The 16,336-nt window shown below is 44.3% G+C and overlaps 1 protein-coding gene across 50 annotated transcripts in view; it reads right to left on the bottom strand.

Moving 5' to 3' along the window:
- Positions 1-16,336, bottom strand: part of Pkp4 (plakophilin 4) — a 203,691-nt gene that overhangs the window by 31,026 nt on the left and 156,329 nt on the right. For 22 of the 50 annotated variants that reach the window (XM_087650698.1, XM_087650746.1, XM_087650701.1 and 19 more), the window contains 5 exon segments: positions 14,206-14,755; positions 10,339-10,527; positions 8,225-8,444; positions 1,783-1,915; positions 318-531 (listed from right to left, as the gene is read on the bottom strand). In XM_087650698.1, coding sequence (XP_087506824.1) covers positions 318-531; positions 1,783-1,915; positions 8,225-8,444; positions 10,339-10,527; positions 14,206-14,755 — 1,306 coding nt within the window. 50 annotated transcript variants of the gene reach the window in all.

Here is a 16,336-nt window from a genome sequence, read left to right as displayed (position 1 = left end):
AAATTAATGAGGGAAAAACAGAAAAGAAAACATGCATTAGGGATGTCAAGACCACCGTGAGCCATCGGCTAGTTAGGCAAGGGAACTGAGTGTGAGTGCCTATGTACCGATACGCACACGACTGATATGCTAGAACACTGCAAATGCCTTCTGGGTGCAGGCCTTCCCAGCTGTGAGTAACAGCTGGCCCACCTACCTGCCCAGCGCATCATCTATGACTCCCAGCGTTGCTTCCAAGGCCTGCTCTCTGCCACTCTGCAAGGGCAGTCTAGACTGTTTCCAGCACTCCCTCTAGACCGTCCATGCTCTCTACCCACCTGTAACAAGCTCCCTTACTTCTGCATCAATGGACTTTCTCAACAGTCGCAGCAAGGCAGGGATGCCACCGACATTCTTCATTGCTATTTTATTTTCATCTGTAGACTTGCCAAACACAAGGTTTCGCAGGGCACCACAAGCATTCTTCTGAACTTCCAACACCCTGTGGTCCAATAGGTCAACCAGATGCTTGATTCCCCCTAGCCTGTACACCTGGAATGAAGAAAAAATAGGTACCAGGCCTGAGTGATGAGCAAGAGATGGATGGGTGCATAAGTCTGCTATGGTGATTGTGGAACACACCCGCTGAGAATCCTAAGGACGGGCCTAAGAGAGTGCTCCTTTCCTGTGCGCAGCGCTTAAAGAGAGAAGGGAGATCCGGGGATTGGCACCTGCACGCAGGCCAGTCACATTCTAGGCACCAGCACGCACACAGGGTGTGACACTTTCCCTGTAGGGATATGTGGAGTGAATTCACAAGTGCGATGGTCCAGACGCTCAGAGGCCACACAGGAAGGCATCTCTGGCCCTGGCTCTCCAGGGGGCTCCCCTCACACCCTCTTCTGTTTGAGAATTCTTCAGGGTTTACTTGCAGGCTGCTCGCTTTACTTACCTCCACTCCAGGCCTGTAGCTGCTGCGCTGTTTTACATATTGAGCAGATAATAACTGTCACCGCAGGATAAGGGCTGAACTATTAAAACAATCTGCATGTTACAGAACACTGGCCAGTAACCAGTAACTCACCATTTCCATAAACACCAAAACACTCGCCTTCACCAGAACCTCATGAGCTACATTAACTCCCTACTTCAGTGAATGCTGTAATTTTTCATCTAATAGATCCTTTGAAAAAATTTCTGAAGCTTGGGTTCCATTGATTTTTGCTTCATGGTTTATAACTATGCTAACTAAGTGGATGAGCTTTGACAAGGCTGAAAGCACTCAGAGTGCACTCTCCCAGGCTTTCCTGAGAGGCAATAAAATGTACAGTCAAGAAGTAGAAGAGAATCTGAAACGAATATCACTTCAAAAGGAAATGGTTTTTGTTGTGGTTTTTCTAGGACTTTTCACTGTGCTAAGGATTGAACCTAGGGCCTTGCAAGCACAAACTGTGCCACTGACAACACCCTCAACTCCGACTCACTTAGGAATTATTTTTATTTGTACATTTTTCTAGGGTCAGGTGTTTTGCCTGTGTGCGTGTATGTGTAACATGTGTGTGCAGTACCCACAGAAGCCAGAAGAGGGCACTGGGTCCTTGTTAACTGGCATAACAGATGCCTATGAGCTGCCATGTGTTGCTCCCAATCAAACCTGGGTCCTTTGCATAAGTGGCCAATGCTCTTACCTGCTGAGCCATCTTTCCAGTCCCCCACACCCCCAGGCATTTTTAAATAGAAAGCTAGTGCTGTTAAGTGGCAGGCACTGTGTGCCCAGGTCACGGCAGGCTTCGGGGCTCGTACCTCCATCTTCACTTTGTTGTCGCCAAAGCACAGGTGCTGCAGGTAGGCCGCGGCATTCGCCTGCACGGACGGGAACTGGTGTTGCAGCATGTGAATGACTTCTGGCAGCTCAGGGTCACGCCAGGCAAACTCCCTACATGGAAGAGACACGGCATCAGAAAGGAAGCAGAGAGGAATGCCACATTTCTGATAGGAAAAGTTCAGCAAAGGCAGACTTTAGAAGTTATAAAAATCTTGATGTTATCTCTTTGAAAGCAATTTTTTCCCAATCAATGTATGCGGAGGCTGAAATGCTCGTGATCTTAAAGAAATCATGGTGCACAGACACAGAGAAAGAGCCGGGAACAAAGGGAGTCTCAGTGTGGGCAGTTTCCCACTTCAGGGTTCCTCCTCCAGACTGCAATTTCCTTCCTACCCATCTAGGAAGCAGCAGATGCAATGTACAGGTACGAGTGCGATTTAGCTGAGTGAGACGTCACACCTGAGGACAGGAAGGCCTGACGGGAGAGGACAAAGCTGTTACAGGCTGCTAATCACAGATACGGAGGGTAATCACGGTGATTGTCTGGAACCTTAATAGTCATAGTTGCTGTGGTTATGAGACAGAAACACAGAGTGCGGAGAAGAAAATAGCCTGACAGAAATGCTGTGACCAAGAACTCCATTCTGAACCTTCCTGACCTTTACATTTTCCAGAACTGTAGTACGTGTGGAGACAGGAGCACACGTCGTGTGTCAGGCGCTCTCCCGGCGGTGCTCTCTCCCTGATTCCATGTGATATGTGTGTATGAGAGACCAGGGCGCGGCTGGGTAGCACCTGCGCATGTCTCCCATGTTGCTGTATGATGTGAGCACACATTTACCCCTAACAGATTCCTTTACACTTTCTTTTCTGGTGGCATCACACTGTCCCAATTTTATGATGTCATTGGATCAGCCTAGTATTTAGGATTTTTGCCAACATGTCATTTTACACAAAGGAAATAGTTCCTATAACAAAAAATATGTAGACCCCCACTAAGGGATGCCAATAAACTTTAATGAAAATAATGAATTCACATTGAATAAATTGATAAAAAATACTTTTCTTTATTAATAACCAATAGAGACTTGTATTGAGTTGTGTTTCTGTACGTGAACACTAACTAATAAATGCCATTTGTAGTAATCTATTTGGAGGTCTCCCAGTACTCCACCAAAGGGGCACAAGTCAGCCGTGGTATAGTTATATAGAGAAATGACACGTGCCAGTAGACATTAAGTTACTGGTGTATCAGTAGCGTGCACTTATTTTTTTGTTTTAAGCAACAGTACCATAGGACATGATCCAAGAGGCCATGGAATGAGCAAGCGAAGTGGACATTAACAGGGATCTGAGCGGTCACCGCCTACAGAGGAGGGGGTGCTGCGTGCGGATGACTTGAAAGAACTTTCAAGAACATCAAAATAGTTTAAATCCTTTTTCTTCTTTGTCCTTTATTCAGGGTCTTACTCTCTAGCTCATGCTGGCTTTAAACTCAAGGGCCACCCCCAACCCCGAGTCTATAGAGCCCAGAGTGCCACATGGATTGGAAAGGCTCCAGGCACTAATCCTCCAGTCTACTGCAAGGGGTCATTCCATCTCATACTCGTACACATGCAAATGAGTTTCTGGTGTATCCCTGTTAAGTTATAGGAGTCACCGTGGCTGTTCAAGCTACAAATGCTGACTAAGATGTGGCCCTAAACACAGGCCCCATGCGCCCTTTGTGGCAATGGCACAAGCTAGCATTTATCCAGGTTACGTGCATCGGGTCCCATCAGCTGCCACTGCTTCCCCCCCTGAGGCAAGTATTCCTAAGTATCATTGGGTACAGACAAGAAACTGGGATTTGTATGTAAGTGGAAATTAGAGAAACATGTAGTCTATGTGTTTTTTACTAAAAGGACTAGAAATAAAACACAAGTTTTGAAGTGGCAGTCAGATGACCTAAGAGCCCTAGAACCCACACAGTGCTCTGTAGCTACGGGGGAGATAGGATCCCCACAGAAAGCTGGCTAGCAGCTCACCACTTCTGTGAGAGCTTGAGCAAGGTAAATAAATGGGCCACTGAGGAGGGTTCCTAACATGAACCCTCAACCCCTGAATGCATCTACATCTATGTGCACCCACATACATGCAGGCATGCATACACATGGCATGCACACAGCACATATAGACAAAAAGTAGAAAAAAATCATAAGAACTGGAGTCATATTACTTAAACTGCAGCCCTAGGCACTTCTCAGTCAAGTTACTCTGGAAATGAGCTGAGTATTCAGAGCCCAGTTCCCTCATCTGTAAAGTAAGAGAGGTCAAGCTGTTGTCTCTGCCTGCCTTAGAGAAGGGCTCTAGAAGGTAAGTGTGATGGTGCAGGGTACTGATAATCACTTCTAAAGTGAGGCTTTCCAAGGAGGAACATTTTCTGTAAGAGCCTCCCTTTTTTACACTCAACTGTGTTAAACATTTATGATTAAAAAAAAATCTATGTAAAGTCTATTGTGTAAGGCTGAACTGTAATCGACAGAGTACCAGGCGTGCGACCTAATCCTTACTGATAACTCACATTTATTGCAAACATTTTTTTTCTTTAAGCAGTACAGTGATGGTTAGGATTTTCTGACATTCCTGAAAGCCAGGAGGACCAGACAGCAGAAGAGTAACTTCCAGCAGGAGCAGGGCAATGGTTGTCATCAGCATCACTGCCTTAAGTTCAGCGGAAATTTTCCCTGGGAAGACTGCTTCCAGTTCCCACACTAACTGGACGACATCACTACCAGGGCTTGCCTTATTACAGCCCAAGCCTTGACTTTTATTTTAGCTATGGCTCTGGATTTGATGTTCCATAAACTACTATAGAACCGAGGACAGTACACAAGAAAGAGATCCTTGAGATGAGACACACCCAAGGAATCCTATGACTCTCTGGCTTTTTTGCTTAGAAACGGTATAGCATTTTCTGTCCCATAATGCGAGAGACTAAGGCTAAAAGAGTACAGGACGGATTTGTTGCTTGGGGTTAGGAATGGAGGTCAGGGTAGACCGGAATCTGTTGGTTCTAGGAAAATCAGAAGGAATAGACAGGACATTCAAAAGAGACTGGTTGGTGCAGAGTAACTACTGCATGACAGAGCTGAACACACAGTAGGTGATGTTGGACTCAGACTTGTTGGGGTACAAATGTGAGTTTCTCAGAATTAAAGTTATAAGCCCATCAAGGCTTATGAGCAGCTAGGGCCAAGCCACAGAACAAGGTCGACTGATGTTCTGGGGCTAGCGTACATGTGAAATAGAATTCTTGAAGAGCACAATCCATGTTGGCCACGTCAACAGGATCTGCTAATAATTCAGTTATCTGCCACAAGAAACTTAGTACTGTAGCAAGAGATCATCTAATCCAGGTTTCCTTGTTCACAACAGCCAGCAGATCATCAAAAATCACTGAGATAGATGTTGTGACAGAAAGCAACAGTACGATAAGCACCAAATTCCTGACCCTGGACTTTTCTGGATCCTGGAAGAACTTGAAATTGCCCCAGTTATGTTCAAAGACTTAAAAGAAAAAGAAAAGGCTGGGTGTGGTGCTGGAGCCCTGAGATCCCAGCAGACACAGGAGGCTTAGGGCAGTTTCTGAGCTCCAGTGAGACCCTGCCACAAAAGCCAACCACACCAAAGAGGAGACCATGATGTAGTGGGTGAGCAGTCGGGGACATGCAAACTACAGAAAAAGAACCGGGGTGATGTGTAAAGAAAGAGAAGAGAAGAAGAAAGGAAAGAAAGTATCTGAAATTAAAAAAGCAAGCAAAAGCCAAACATATATGAGGCTATAGCAAAAGGCACGATGTGCATGAAGGCAGCACTAGAAGCTGCCCAGCCACAGGGAACTTGCTCACTTTCACCTCACAGGGTCACTTTAGTCACGTGACTACAGTTCCAGAAGGAGGAGGGGGTGGAGGGTAGCAAAGAATTTAAAGAAATAAAAGCTGATTTTTTTTCCCCCTAATTTTGGTAAATCTGTCAATGTACATTCAAAGAGTCTCAGAATCCCGATCAGTCAGATGCAGAGCCCCACACTTAAGCTTGTCAGAGTAGAACTGTGAAAGCGGAGGGGACCAAAGGAGGCCGAGAGAGAGAGAGCCCGTATAACAGAATGAGTAGAGTACAATAATGTCTTATTTCTCACCAAAACACAACAGATGTCTGAAGACAATGAATAACACCTTTAAAAGTACTGAAAGAAAAAAATTCACACTCATAAGTCCTGAATTTTATACGTAGCAAAAATATCCTGAAAAATCAAGACAAATCATTTAAGATAAATTGAGGCAAAAAGAACTCAAACCAAATTCTTTAAGCTGCTGAAGGTAAGACAAGATGGAGACTTGGGTTTACGGGAAGATCTTTAGTGGGAAGGGTGAATATTTTAAAATATGCTTTTATTTCTTTTCATTTTTTTCCAAAGTGACCATTTTCCAGTAATGACACTATATCATGGGTGTTCAAATACATATGACAGTGAATAAAGGTCAGGGGTAGAGAAAGGTGCTGAGGAAGAGGCCAGCACTGCCGTCGCCATCTTCCACATGAGATGCTCTCTCCTGTTTGTTGGGTTTTAAGTCATAGCTGGGCCCAGCAGCACATATCTGTAACCTTAGCATGAAGATGGACAGATGGAAGCAGGACCCCGGCTACACAGCAGAAGACTAAAAACCAATGAAACAATGAAAAACAAACACCCCCAAACCTAAAAACTAAATCCTTACAGACTCCCTTCTACATAGTAAGCATCAGCAATTTCCAGTCTCACGGAGAATTTGTCAGGTTATTATGTAGTAAAACCAGTAACGTTTGAGGTAATGAAGACGTCACCACTGGTATTTTCACAGCTGAGGGGTGACAGTTGTCTGTGGCCTCTGATTCTGATTTGAATACTCAGTCTTCATTCTTTGGGATTCCAGGGTCAGCTACAGTAAACGTATCTGTCACCGTAGAACTACCTTCTGTTCACCTTACACACAGCATTGAGTGAGGCTGCATACAATCAGAGCTTGTAGTAACAGCTCATGCATTAGACTGTGACATTACCATAGCACAAGTAGCAAAGTGTATTACCACCCATGGAGCTTTTGTTTACAGTGAATCAGTTCACCTCGAGGTCAAGGCCGAGGCCTCCAGAGCACAGCGTCAACTGCAGCTCCACTTGCACGTCCCTGTTCTTGCAGGTGGCCATTATTACCCTGCACGGGGAGCGAGGGTATCAAATTACCTGGAATTAGGAATACTCTGAGGGAAATTCAGCAATGTGCTGGGTACACAGAATTTTGTCATTCTGAAGATTTTAGAAAATTAAATAAGATTTTTTTCTGACAGAAATATATAAGGTGCTATAATAATAATAATTAAAAAAACTCTACTATAAAATGAAAGGTACTTATGACAGCCCAAAGTGGCAAACCGGGACTGCAAAAACAAAATGAATGTCTAGGTCAGAAGGCAACCTCATGCCGTGGCTTCAGTGAGTCAGTGACTTCCCAAATATCTGAAGTACCTTTTCTTACTCAGTGACCAGAACCTCACTAATTTCAGTTCACAGTCATTAGAACATGTTGGTAGGTTGTTAAATTCAAATGGGTAATTATAGCAACTTCCCAGTGAGACAACTGTGGGCGGAGAGTGAATGAAATCTTGCTAATAATCTATGACTTAAAATAACACCAAAGTTGCTCAAAACTTAGTAATGATTCTGTTCTTCCATAAACAAAAATTCTTTTAGTTTTAAAAGAAACATATTTTTTTGAATGCTTTAAATGGCTTTCACTAAAGAGGCCAGTTTTTAAGACTCAATCAAATACCAAATGGCTTGTGTTTACCTTGCAAAATGTCAGCTAAGAGGCCAAACAAAATAAAACAAGACATACCTACTATCTGTCAAATAGTTTTTGTTTGTGAGATAAGAATGTCTTGTATGTCATCTTCTTCTAAATGCTGCAAAGCTTCTTAAAGGTCCTCATTGCTAAAAGCTCTGCCTATCACTGACTAACACAACTGGAAACGCACACTCATTTTTTACACTTCGGATTCATGCATGAACTTTCTGAGGCAGGCAGGCAAAGGTGTGTGCGTGTGGGTGATCCTCAGTCTTTGTCTAAGTCACACATGCCCTCCCAGGTAGGGCCAAGTAAAATACCTACATGATGAATGCTACACACATTCCCACAAATCTGTGTGCTCTCTAAGCTGTAATTAAAGTACAGAAAGAAGCAATCAGCTTTAAAAAATGAAGTCAGCCTCAGTGACCTACACTGGTGGAAGTAACAGAGATAAGGAGTTACTGATCCTACCCGCCTGGACAGGTTAATGAGACAAAACGGTGAGGTGGTTAGTGTGATAGGGCGTGCACTGCGGCGGCCCTCTGGTACTCACCTGGGGTCCTTCTGAATGCTGTCTATTGATGGGGATCTCGTGGCACCATCGTCAGCCGGCCCTGTGTGTGGCAGCCGGTTATAGCTGCACTCTTGGACTCGGTACTGTACAGGCCTGTAGGGCTCCGCATAGGTAGCTGCTGTGTTCAGAGCATAGTTATTTCTTTGGTATGTAAGGGTGCTTCTCTGGCTGGAAGTCCTTTGTAGATTCCCAATGCCTACTGCAAAGTCAACGTTTGGGGAAAGATTAGTATGTTCTCCACAGAGCCGTTCTTTCCAAACACAGTATCTTTTTACTTTTAAACAGGATTAAACGTTTGGCAATTGCGTTGGCTGTTGATTTTGGATTTCATAAGCCTAGCTTAAGAACTAAAGGAAGTACCCAGGAAAGAAAGCCAGTGCGGCTTGGAGTCTGCTTATGGGCTTGGGTACATTAAGATTTAGAAAATTAAAACCTTAGTAAAAGTACAAGGAATTAATCTCAGAAATGAATGGTATCATGTCATAATTTTAATTTAGTGATAAAAAAAAGGTCTTTACTGAAATTTATAAATAACTCTTCAAGTTTTTAAACATTCTATTTCTTTAATATATATTTTGCTTCTTTCTGTATTTATGGATCTTGGTGATATTTAAAAAAAGCTATGCCACAAGAAAGATTTTAATTCTATGGCTATTTCCAGAAATTATTACGATATCATGTGCAAAGCAGTTGTGTGCTGCACTGAACAAGTCTCTCCTAATAAAGAGGTGTGTCTTCCAGTGCGGTACTCCAGAGTCTTTCTGCAACCAGCAAGGCTGTTCACTTTTCCACAGGCCGCTTGAAGGGGTTCCTGCTTAGAGAGCCTCAGAACACAGGAACCTTCTTTGCGGAGACTCTTCAGTGGGCAGAACTGTCCATCTCTGGTAAAGAAACAATACATTCTCTTCTCCAGAGACATGCCTGGGAGGGCTGTCAGTGCTGGCAGGCTTACAGACTATAAATCTGTAAGATTTAGGCTTTCCTGGATGCTTGAAGCTACCTTTGAGACCCCTCAAGCCACTCTGCAGAACCTTGTGGCAGCGCATGCCACAAACGCTGCAGCAGCCAGCTACAGACTTAGCAGAAGCCATGGTGTAAGAGACAAGGTAAGGCTGGGTGTGAGGTTCAGCAGCCTGTTTATACACGCTCTCACTGCACTCTGTCCTGTTTATACACGCTCTCACCACACTCTGTCCTGTTTATACACTCTCTCACCCCACTCTGTCCTGTTTATACACGCTCTCACCGCACTCTGTCCTGTTTATACACGCTCTCACCGCACTCTGTCCTGTTTATACACGCTCTCACCGCACTCTGTCCTGTTTATACACGCTCTCACCGCACTCTGCCATGCTCTCACATGCTCTCACCGCACTCTGCCATGCTCTCACATGCTCTCACCGCACTCTGCAATGCTCTCACCACACTCTGTCCTGTTTATACATGCTCTCACCGCACTCTGCCATGCTCTCACATGCTCTCACCACACTCTGCCATGCTCTCACCGTACTCTGTCCTGTTTATACATGCTCTCACCGCACTCTGCCATGCTCTCACATGCTCTCACCGCACTCTGCCATGCTCTCACTGCACTCTGCCCTGGTGTGAGTCTCTTCCAGGAAACGCCACACTGAAACTGAGTGACACCAAGTTACTGTCACCTTTCCAGGTGCATGGCAGAGTGCGGTGAGAGCATGGCAGAGTGCAGTGAGAGCATGTGAGAGCATTGTTAACAGACAGCAAGTCCCTCGTCTGGATCATTTCAACATTTGCTTCCGGCAACAGAAACCACAGTGAAATATTTCAGCAAATGGATCCCTTTCTCTATGTGATATGAGTCTGTTGTGAGGGAATCATATTTTCAGCTAACCTAGCAGCATATTCACTATCTTCATTGATTGATTAAACTATTTTAAAAATAATTTACCCCTAAGTACGTGCTAAGTGAACTTCTGTTTTACTGTTTATTGATTTGCTGTCACAGCTGCTTATCTGACAACTAAACGTGCAACATGATTTCCTTCCAATAGAGAACCCAATGAAATCTCTCTCCTTGGGCCGTGGAAGTCAGGAAAGCAGGACACAGGGCCCACCTGAGCCTGTGCGGTACAGTGCTGTCTGTGATCCTTGGAGTTCCACGGTCCCGTGGTTTGGGCTGCGGTACACTGGACTGTAGTAGGTCCTCCCTTCATATATAGGAGTGATGTGCAAGTCAGGAGACACAGCTGAACGAAGATCTTGTCCAAGCTGACTATGCTGACTGGCATAGGAACTCCGTAAGCCTAGAAATAGGAACACAGCCACCATCAACAATTGAGAAAATCACAGTGAGCTTAAAATCATACACCACAATTCAAGTCCTAATAAACAGGACAAGTGTCAGGCTTGAAGAGAAAAACTGCTCAAGTTTTACAGGAAGGAAGGCCAGGTATGAAAAGGACTCTGTATGCTGTGTTTTTTTTTTTTTTTTTTTAAAGATTTATTTTATTTATTATATATAAGTACACTGTAGCTGTCTCCAGATACACCAGAAGGGGGCATCAGATCTCTTTACAGATGGTTGTGAGCCACCATGTGGTTGCTGGGAATTGAACTCATGACCTCTGGAAGAGCAGTCGGGTGCTCTTAACCGCTGAGCCATCTCTCCAGCCCTGTATGCTGTGTTTTTAAAAAGAAACTTTCTTGGTAGCAAGAGGGGAAGTAAACTTCCTAATAAAAATTTATTAAGTTTAATTTGCTAATGTTCATTCTCCAACTATGGGTTACTTTATGATGGTGACCAAACAGAGCGTGCTTGCTTCCCTGTGATTACCATTTAAAGATCAAAGCATCAGGCACAGCATAAATGACATCTTGGTCAGGGGTGGACTGTCCATCAGTGTTCCCACGAGACTGTGGCACATGGTGACACCATCCTCAGCTTAGTGTGTAAGCATATCCTCTGTGTGTACACAAACAAAACAGGCTGACACATTGCTTGCTGTGTCGCTTACGTGAATGGAGCCGCGGCTGTCCAAGTTGTGGTGTGGTCCCTCTTCTGTTGCCTGCAGACCTGCTCCTTCTCATCAGAGCTAGAGCGGAGCCCACTCTGCTCCACACCCCTGTTGTAGGTGCAGTATCACTGACTTTAGAGTTCCGTGTGTTTATAAATTCTCATGCCAGTCCTCAGTAAGCGGCATGGAGTTAACACTACAGGTTCGTTTGTTCTCTCTGTCTGCCTGTAGATGACCACGGTGGATTCAGTTCTGTCCTCTCACTGTGCAGGTAGCAGGGGCATTGCCCTCGCCCACTGAGCCGTCTCAATGACCCACTCCACTTGCTTTTAGTTGTGATTTGATTAAAGGTGGGAATGATCCTTTATGTAATTACTTTGCTACCTTCAGTGCTTCAAAAGTAAACATATGCTGGCCTCCTTTTGCTTACAATTTTAGTTACTATTACTAATGAAATGACAGGTTTTACTTACTAATAGTGGCAAATCACAGACTTGTGACCAGCATAATATAGCATGTGCTGATTTAATTTAAAAAATAAAATACGCACATTTCAAATCCCCTTTCTTTCGTGATCCCCATCTGTAAATGTTGCAGTTTGAATCAAAATATTTTAAATCATCTAATGTTAAATTGTTCCTTTGCATTTTTTTCTTTATTCTAGAAAGATAGTTAAACAAGACTGATTAATGAATTCCTGGAAAAACAAGTTTGAATTGTTTGGTTTGGGTTTGGTTTTAGGTTTTGCTTGTTAAGAAAAGGAAAACCTAATGACCACAAATAGTAAAATAATATTTCATAATAAGTGTTACTAGTTTACTGATAATATTCAGATTTTAGTACCACTAACTTTCCAGTGTTTTCCCATAAAAACCACATGTGAATTAATAGATATATTTCAAGGAGTGTCCCGGATACTGGGACACAGGGGTGTGGAGCAGAGTGGGCTCCGCTCTATCTCTGATGAGAAGGAGCAGGTCTGCAGGCAACAGAAGAGGGACCACACCACAACTTGGACAGCCGCGGCTCCATTCACGTAAGCGACACAGCAAGCAATGTGTCAGCCTGTTTTGTTTGTGTACACACAGAGGATATGCTTACACACTAAGCTGAGGATGGTGTCACCATGTGCCACAGTCTCGTGGGAACACTGATGGACAGTCCACCCCTGACCAAGATGTCATTTATGCTGTGCCTGATGCTTTGATCTTTAAATGGTAATCACAGGGAAGCAAGCACGCTCTGTTTGGTCACCATCATAAAGTAACCCATAGTTGGAGAATGAACATTAGCAAATTAAACTTAATAAATTTTTATTAGGAAGTTTACTTCCCCTCTTGCTACCAAGAAAGTTTCTTTTTAAAAACACAGCATACAGAGTCCTTCACAGCTAGGAATTTGTCTGAGCTCAAATCCAGGTTCACTATAAATGCTTCATAAGAGTTTGTTAAATCAGAAAAAGCTTACAAAAGTTTCATACATTCTAGAGGCCACAAGATAAAAATATATTAACTTTATTCTCAAAATATTAAAAATTTAATTAAAAAAGCAAAGTAGCAAGAAATACAATGAAAAAACAATGTTATCTCAAGCATAAAAACTTCAAATGAAAATGATAGATGGCCTGAGTCTATGCTGTGTGATAAAATAGAAAACAAACATACGCTCGCTCTTCAGCTGAGTCACAACCTAGCGATGGCTCCGGTACAGCATCTTACCCAAGACTGGCCCACGGGAAGTGCCTGAGACAGGACAGGGCGCCTGCCCTCAGTTACAGGTCAGGAGACTACGGGACAGTGTCTCTCAAGGCAGAGTATGTACATACTCTGAGGTAGCAAGTCAGCCTTGACACACAGGTCCCACGGGTAACGCTCTTCTCATTTCCATGAAAGAGTCTCTGGTAGCTAATGTGTTATTAGGTACCAACACATGCCTAATAACATGGAAGCCAGCTAATACGTTTTAACGCAGAATTAAAGGAGTATTGTCATCCTTCAGAGAGTGCACGCTCAGACACACTGTGAGAAGGGCACAGAGGACATGTATGACTGGAGCTCCCTTGTGCAGAAGAAAATGCAGCACAACACGTACACATTCATGTGTCACACATGCTTCTCTAGGTCATGTACATGTAGACTACATGGGAAGATGTAACTGGTGTGTGTAGAGGACGAACTGGAGACTTTTGTTCTTCATTTCAACTTTTCATCATGGTTTCAAAGTTCTTCACTCTGTATACACTGTGTTTAATAAAAATCTTCTGGCAATGTATAGGATCAAACCTAGGGCTTTGTGCATGACTAGGCAAGCACTCTACCACTGTCCTGCATCTCGGGTCCTATATGTAAGTTTTTTGAAGAAAAATTATTCTTACTAAAAAGAATAGAGTTATTACAAAAAGTAGAAAATCTTTTATGAAAATCCCCCGAAGGGGACAGATAGAATGTCAGGAACCTGGGGTCTTTCTAATTTAATCCAAATGGCACTGAGAAGAAATTCCTAAGTGCTTTGTGCACTCCCATCAGGGTGCCCATCAAAACAGTAGGATGTGAGTCATATTTTAGCACACACAGCTACAGCGTTCCTCAAGAGAAATTCAAATAGGCATTCTAATACCACACTTTAATATATCATGAGGGCATACGGAGGTGTAAGCCTAGATGTTCAAAACCCTGCTTTAGAAACAATACTGACAAGAGCTTGGGTTATAATCAATACAGCATGTACACACATGCATGCACACACCATATCTTGGGGGAAAATTAGATGCCTTATGAAAGAGTTTTGTGTATGGGTTATGTAGCATCAAGCATAAAAGGACCAGTGCTTGAAAAAGGAGGACCCCAAGTTTACAGTATAACTTTTCAGAGAAGACCACCAGGTCTTTCCCCAGTTATCACCATGTCTACATAGGCACAGGGAGGACCCACTCCCTGGGACCTGTGCAGTGCTGTCACCCATCCTCACCTGTCAGGCTGTCTGGCCGTGGTGGAACCATCCTCTCGTAAATATCATACTGCTGCTGTCCGAATTGGTCCATGTCATGAACAGTCCTTTGCAGTGAAGGTCCCAGATGCTGTGGTACGGCGGTCATCCCAGAGCGTTTCGGGGACGATGACCCCACTTGGCCTTGGGATGGGGAAGCTACTCGAGTCTGGGCATCAGTCAGGGTCAGTGGGGACCCCACCCTGGTGGTGGTCTGGTACTGAGGGACTGGTCCGTTGGGATTGGAGGTCTGTCGGGAGGTGACGGACCCGACCCGGCGCACGGCTGTCGGGGAGGCGGGTCTCTGTGAGTACGGAGAGGCGGCCCGCTGAGCAGGGAGCGTGCTGGAGGAGTAAGTACTGGGGTTGAGAGGTCGGGAGTCCGTCACTGATGGAGAGCCAAATCCACTACCCAGAGAAGTTCTCAGTGACCCCCTTGAAGGAGACACGCCTGTGCTGGTAACATAAGAAGGAGACTGTGCTCTAGATGGAACTGAACTAACTCTTCGCATGGCCCGATTGGCTACTGATGGCTGATGAGAGGGGGAGAAAAGAGAACGGGTTTATCCAGGGTTTTGTGTCCATTGTCATTACAGAAATAAAAACGTACATAGCTCACACAGAATTTGACCTCACTACTGCCGGCACCTAAGTTTCTTCTCTGCATTAGCTTTAGAGTAGGATCTTAGCTTTTGCTTTATTTGTTTATTTTTGGAGATTTAATTTGAATAGTACGACCAGTCGGTAGAAGTTCGGAAGACACTTAATAGCCCCTCTTTTGGTCTTTACATTTTTCGATTGTTGCCTCTGCATCTTCTGAAACCTGAAATGTTTTACTGCAAGTGCTACCCATGACTTGGGAGCACGAGAGGCCCTAGGGCCATGTGCTTGTATCATTCCCTGCAAGTCAAACTGTGGCCAAGGCATTGCATTTTGTATAAAATGAAAAATATATCTATTTCATCTCTCAGCTTAAATGGAGCTGAGGAGTATTTATGGATGGCTGGTCTTTATGAGTTGGCTCTGTTAACTTGTGGGATGTATTTTTTCCAATGTCTAATGCAAAAATGTTTGGATAGTGTGCCTGGGTCCAGCTCTCCCTTGATAATTTAGTTCAAGGAGGAGCCTGGCCAGACAGGTGTCCAAGCCAAATCCTTTCGCTCTACATTCTTTTTACCTTGGCTGACCTATGAGCTTTTAGTTAGCTGTTGGCTTTAGAGACATGAGTGAGACACCCAAGAGTCTGGTCCAGGAGAAGGGATGCTCTAAGTCTTTGTCTTAGCCAGCTGGAAAAGACCAGAATGGAAAATGAACATTTCTGCTCTGGGCTATGAATCTGGAGACTTCCACAAACACAACGGATATCGATCAAATACCTTTCTGATGCTGTGCAATAATGAGGGACTTGGGCTGGAGAAGTGGCTGAGGCTGAGGGGAATGGGCATGGGGCCCAGGCTGAGCCTGAGGACGAGCACAGACTCGGACGCCAGGCTGCTCTGTCTCCTTTGAGTTGGGACAGTGAGGAAAGAAGCAGGGACTTCTGCAGCCCCATATGCAGCACAGAGAATGTGTGCTTTGCCTCCAAGGGCTGCAAGGGACCTGGCTGCTGGAACATCTCAAGTGGCTCAACCTTGACACTTTGGGGACAGTAATGGTGGCATTAAGGGGATGTGGGGAGGGAAGAACATGGTAACTCAATAAGGCAACATGACAGGCCTTTAAAAAGTAGTATACAGTTGCAGAATTCGAACATGTACTTGGGTGCTGTCCGTGTTAGCCCTGACAAATGGAACAATATGCTGTCCAAACTACATGTAAATTACGTCACAGAAACCTGCTTGCTTCAGCTTTAGGGACAAAAATCAACTTAATATCAGTTTTTACATTTTAAAAACATGATGATGACTAAGGATAAAATTGTTGCTAAGGCAACTATCCAAGAGTGAGATTAGAGAGCGGCTGGCGTGGAGAGCCACCCACACAGATGAACATCTAGAGGTGTTTGGGGCAGAGCGCCTGAAACGTACCACACACGTCTACCAGCCACCAGGTCGGTGCTTGGATAATGACCAGACTGGGAGCACAGCCTCAAGTGGCTGGCTATGAGGGAAAGA

Source organism: Rattus norvegicus, chromosome 3 (assembly GCF_021556685.1).
Source record: "Rattus norvegicus strain SHRSP/BbbUtx chromosome 3, alternate assembly SHRSP_T2T, whole genome shotgun sequence".
In the NCBI taxonomy this organism is placed as follows: domain Eukaryota; kingdom Metazoa; phylum Chordata; class Mammalia; order Rodentia; family Muridae; genus Rattus; species Rattus norvegicus.
This window is presented reverse-complemented; position numbering and strand designations above follow the sequence as displayed.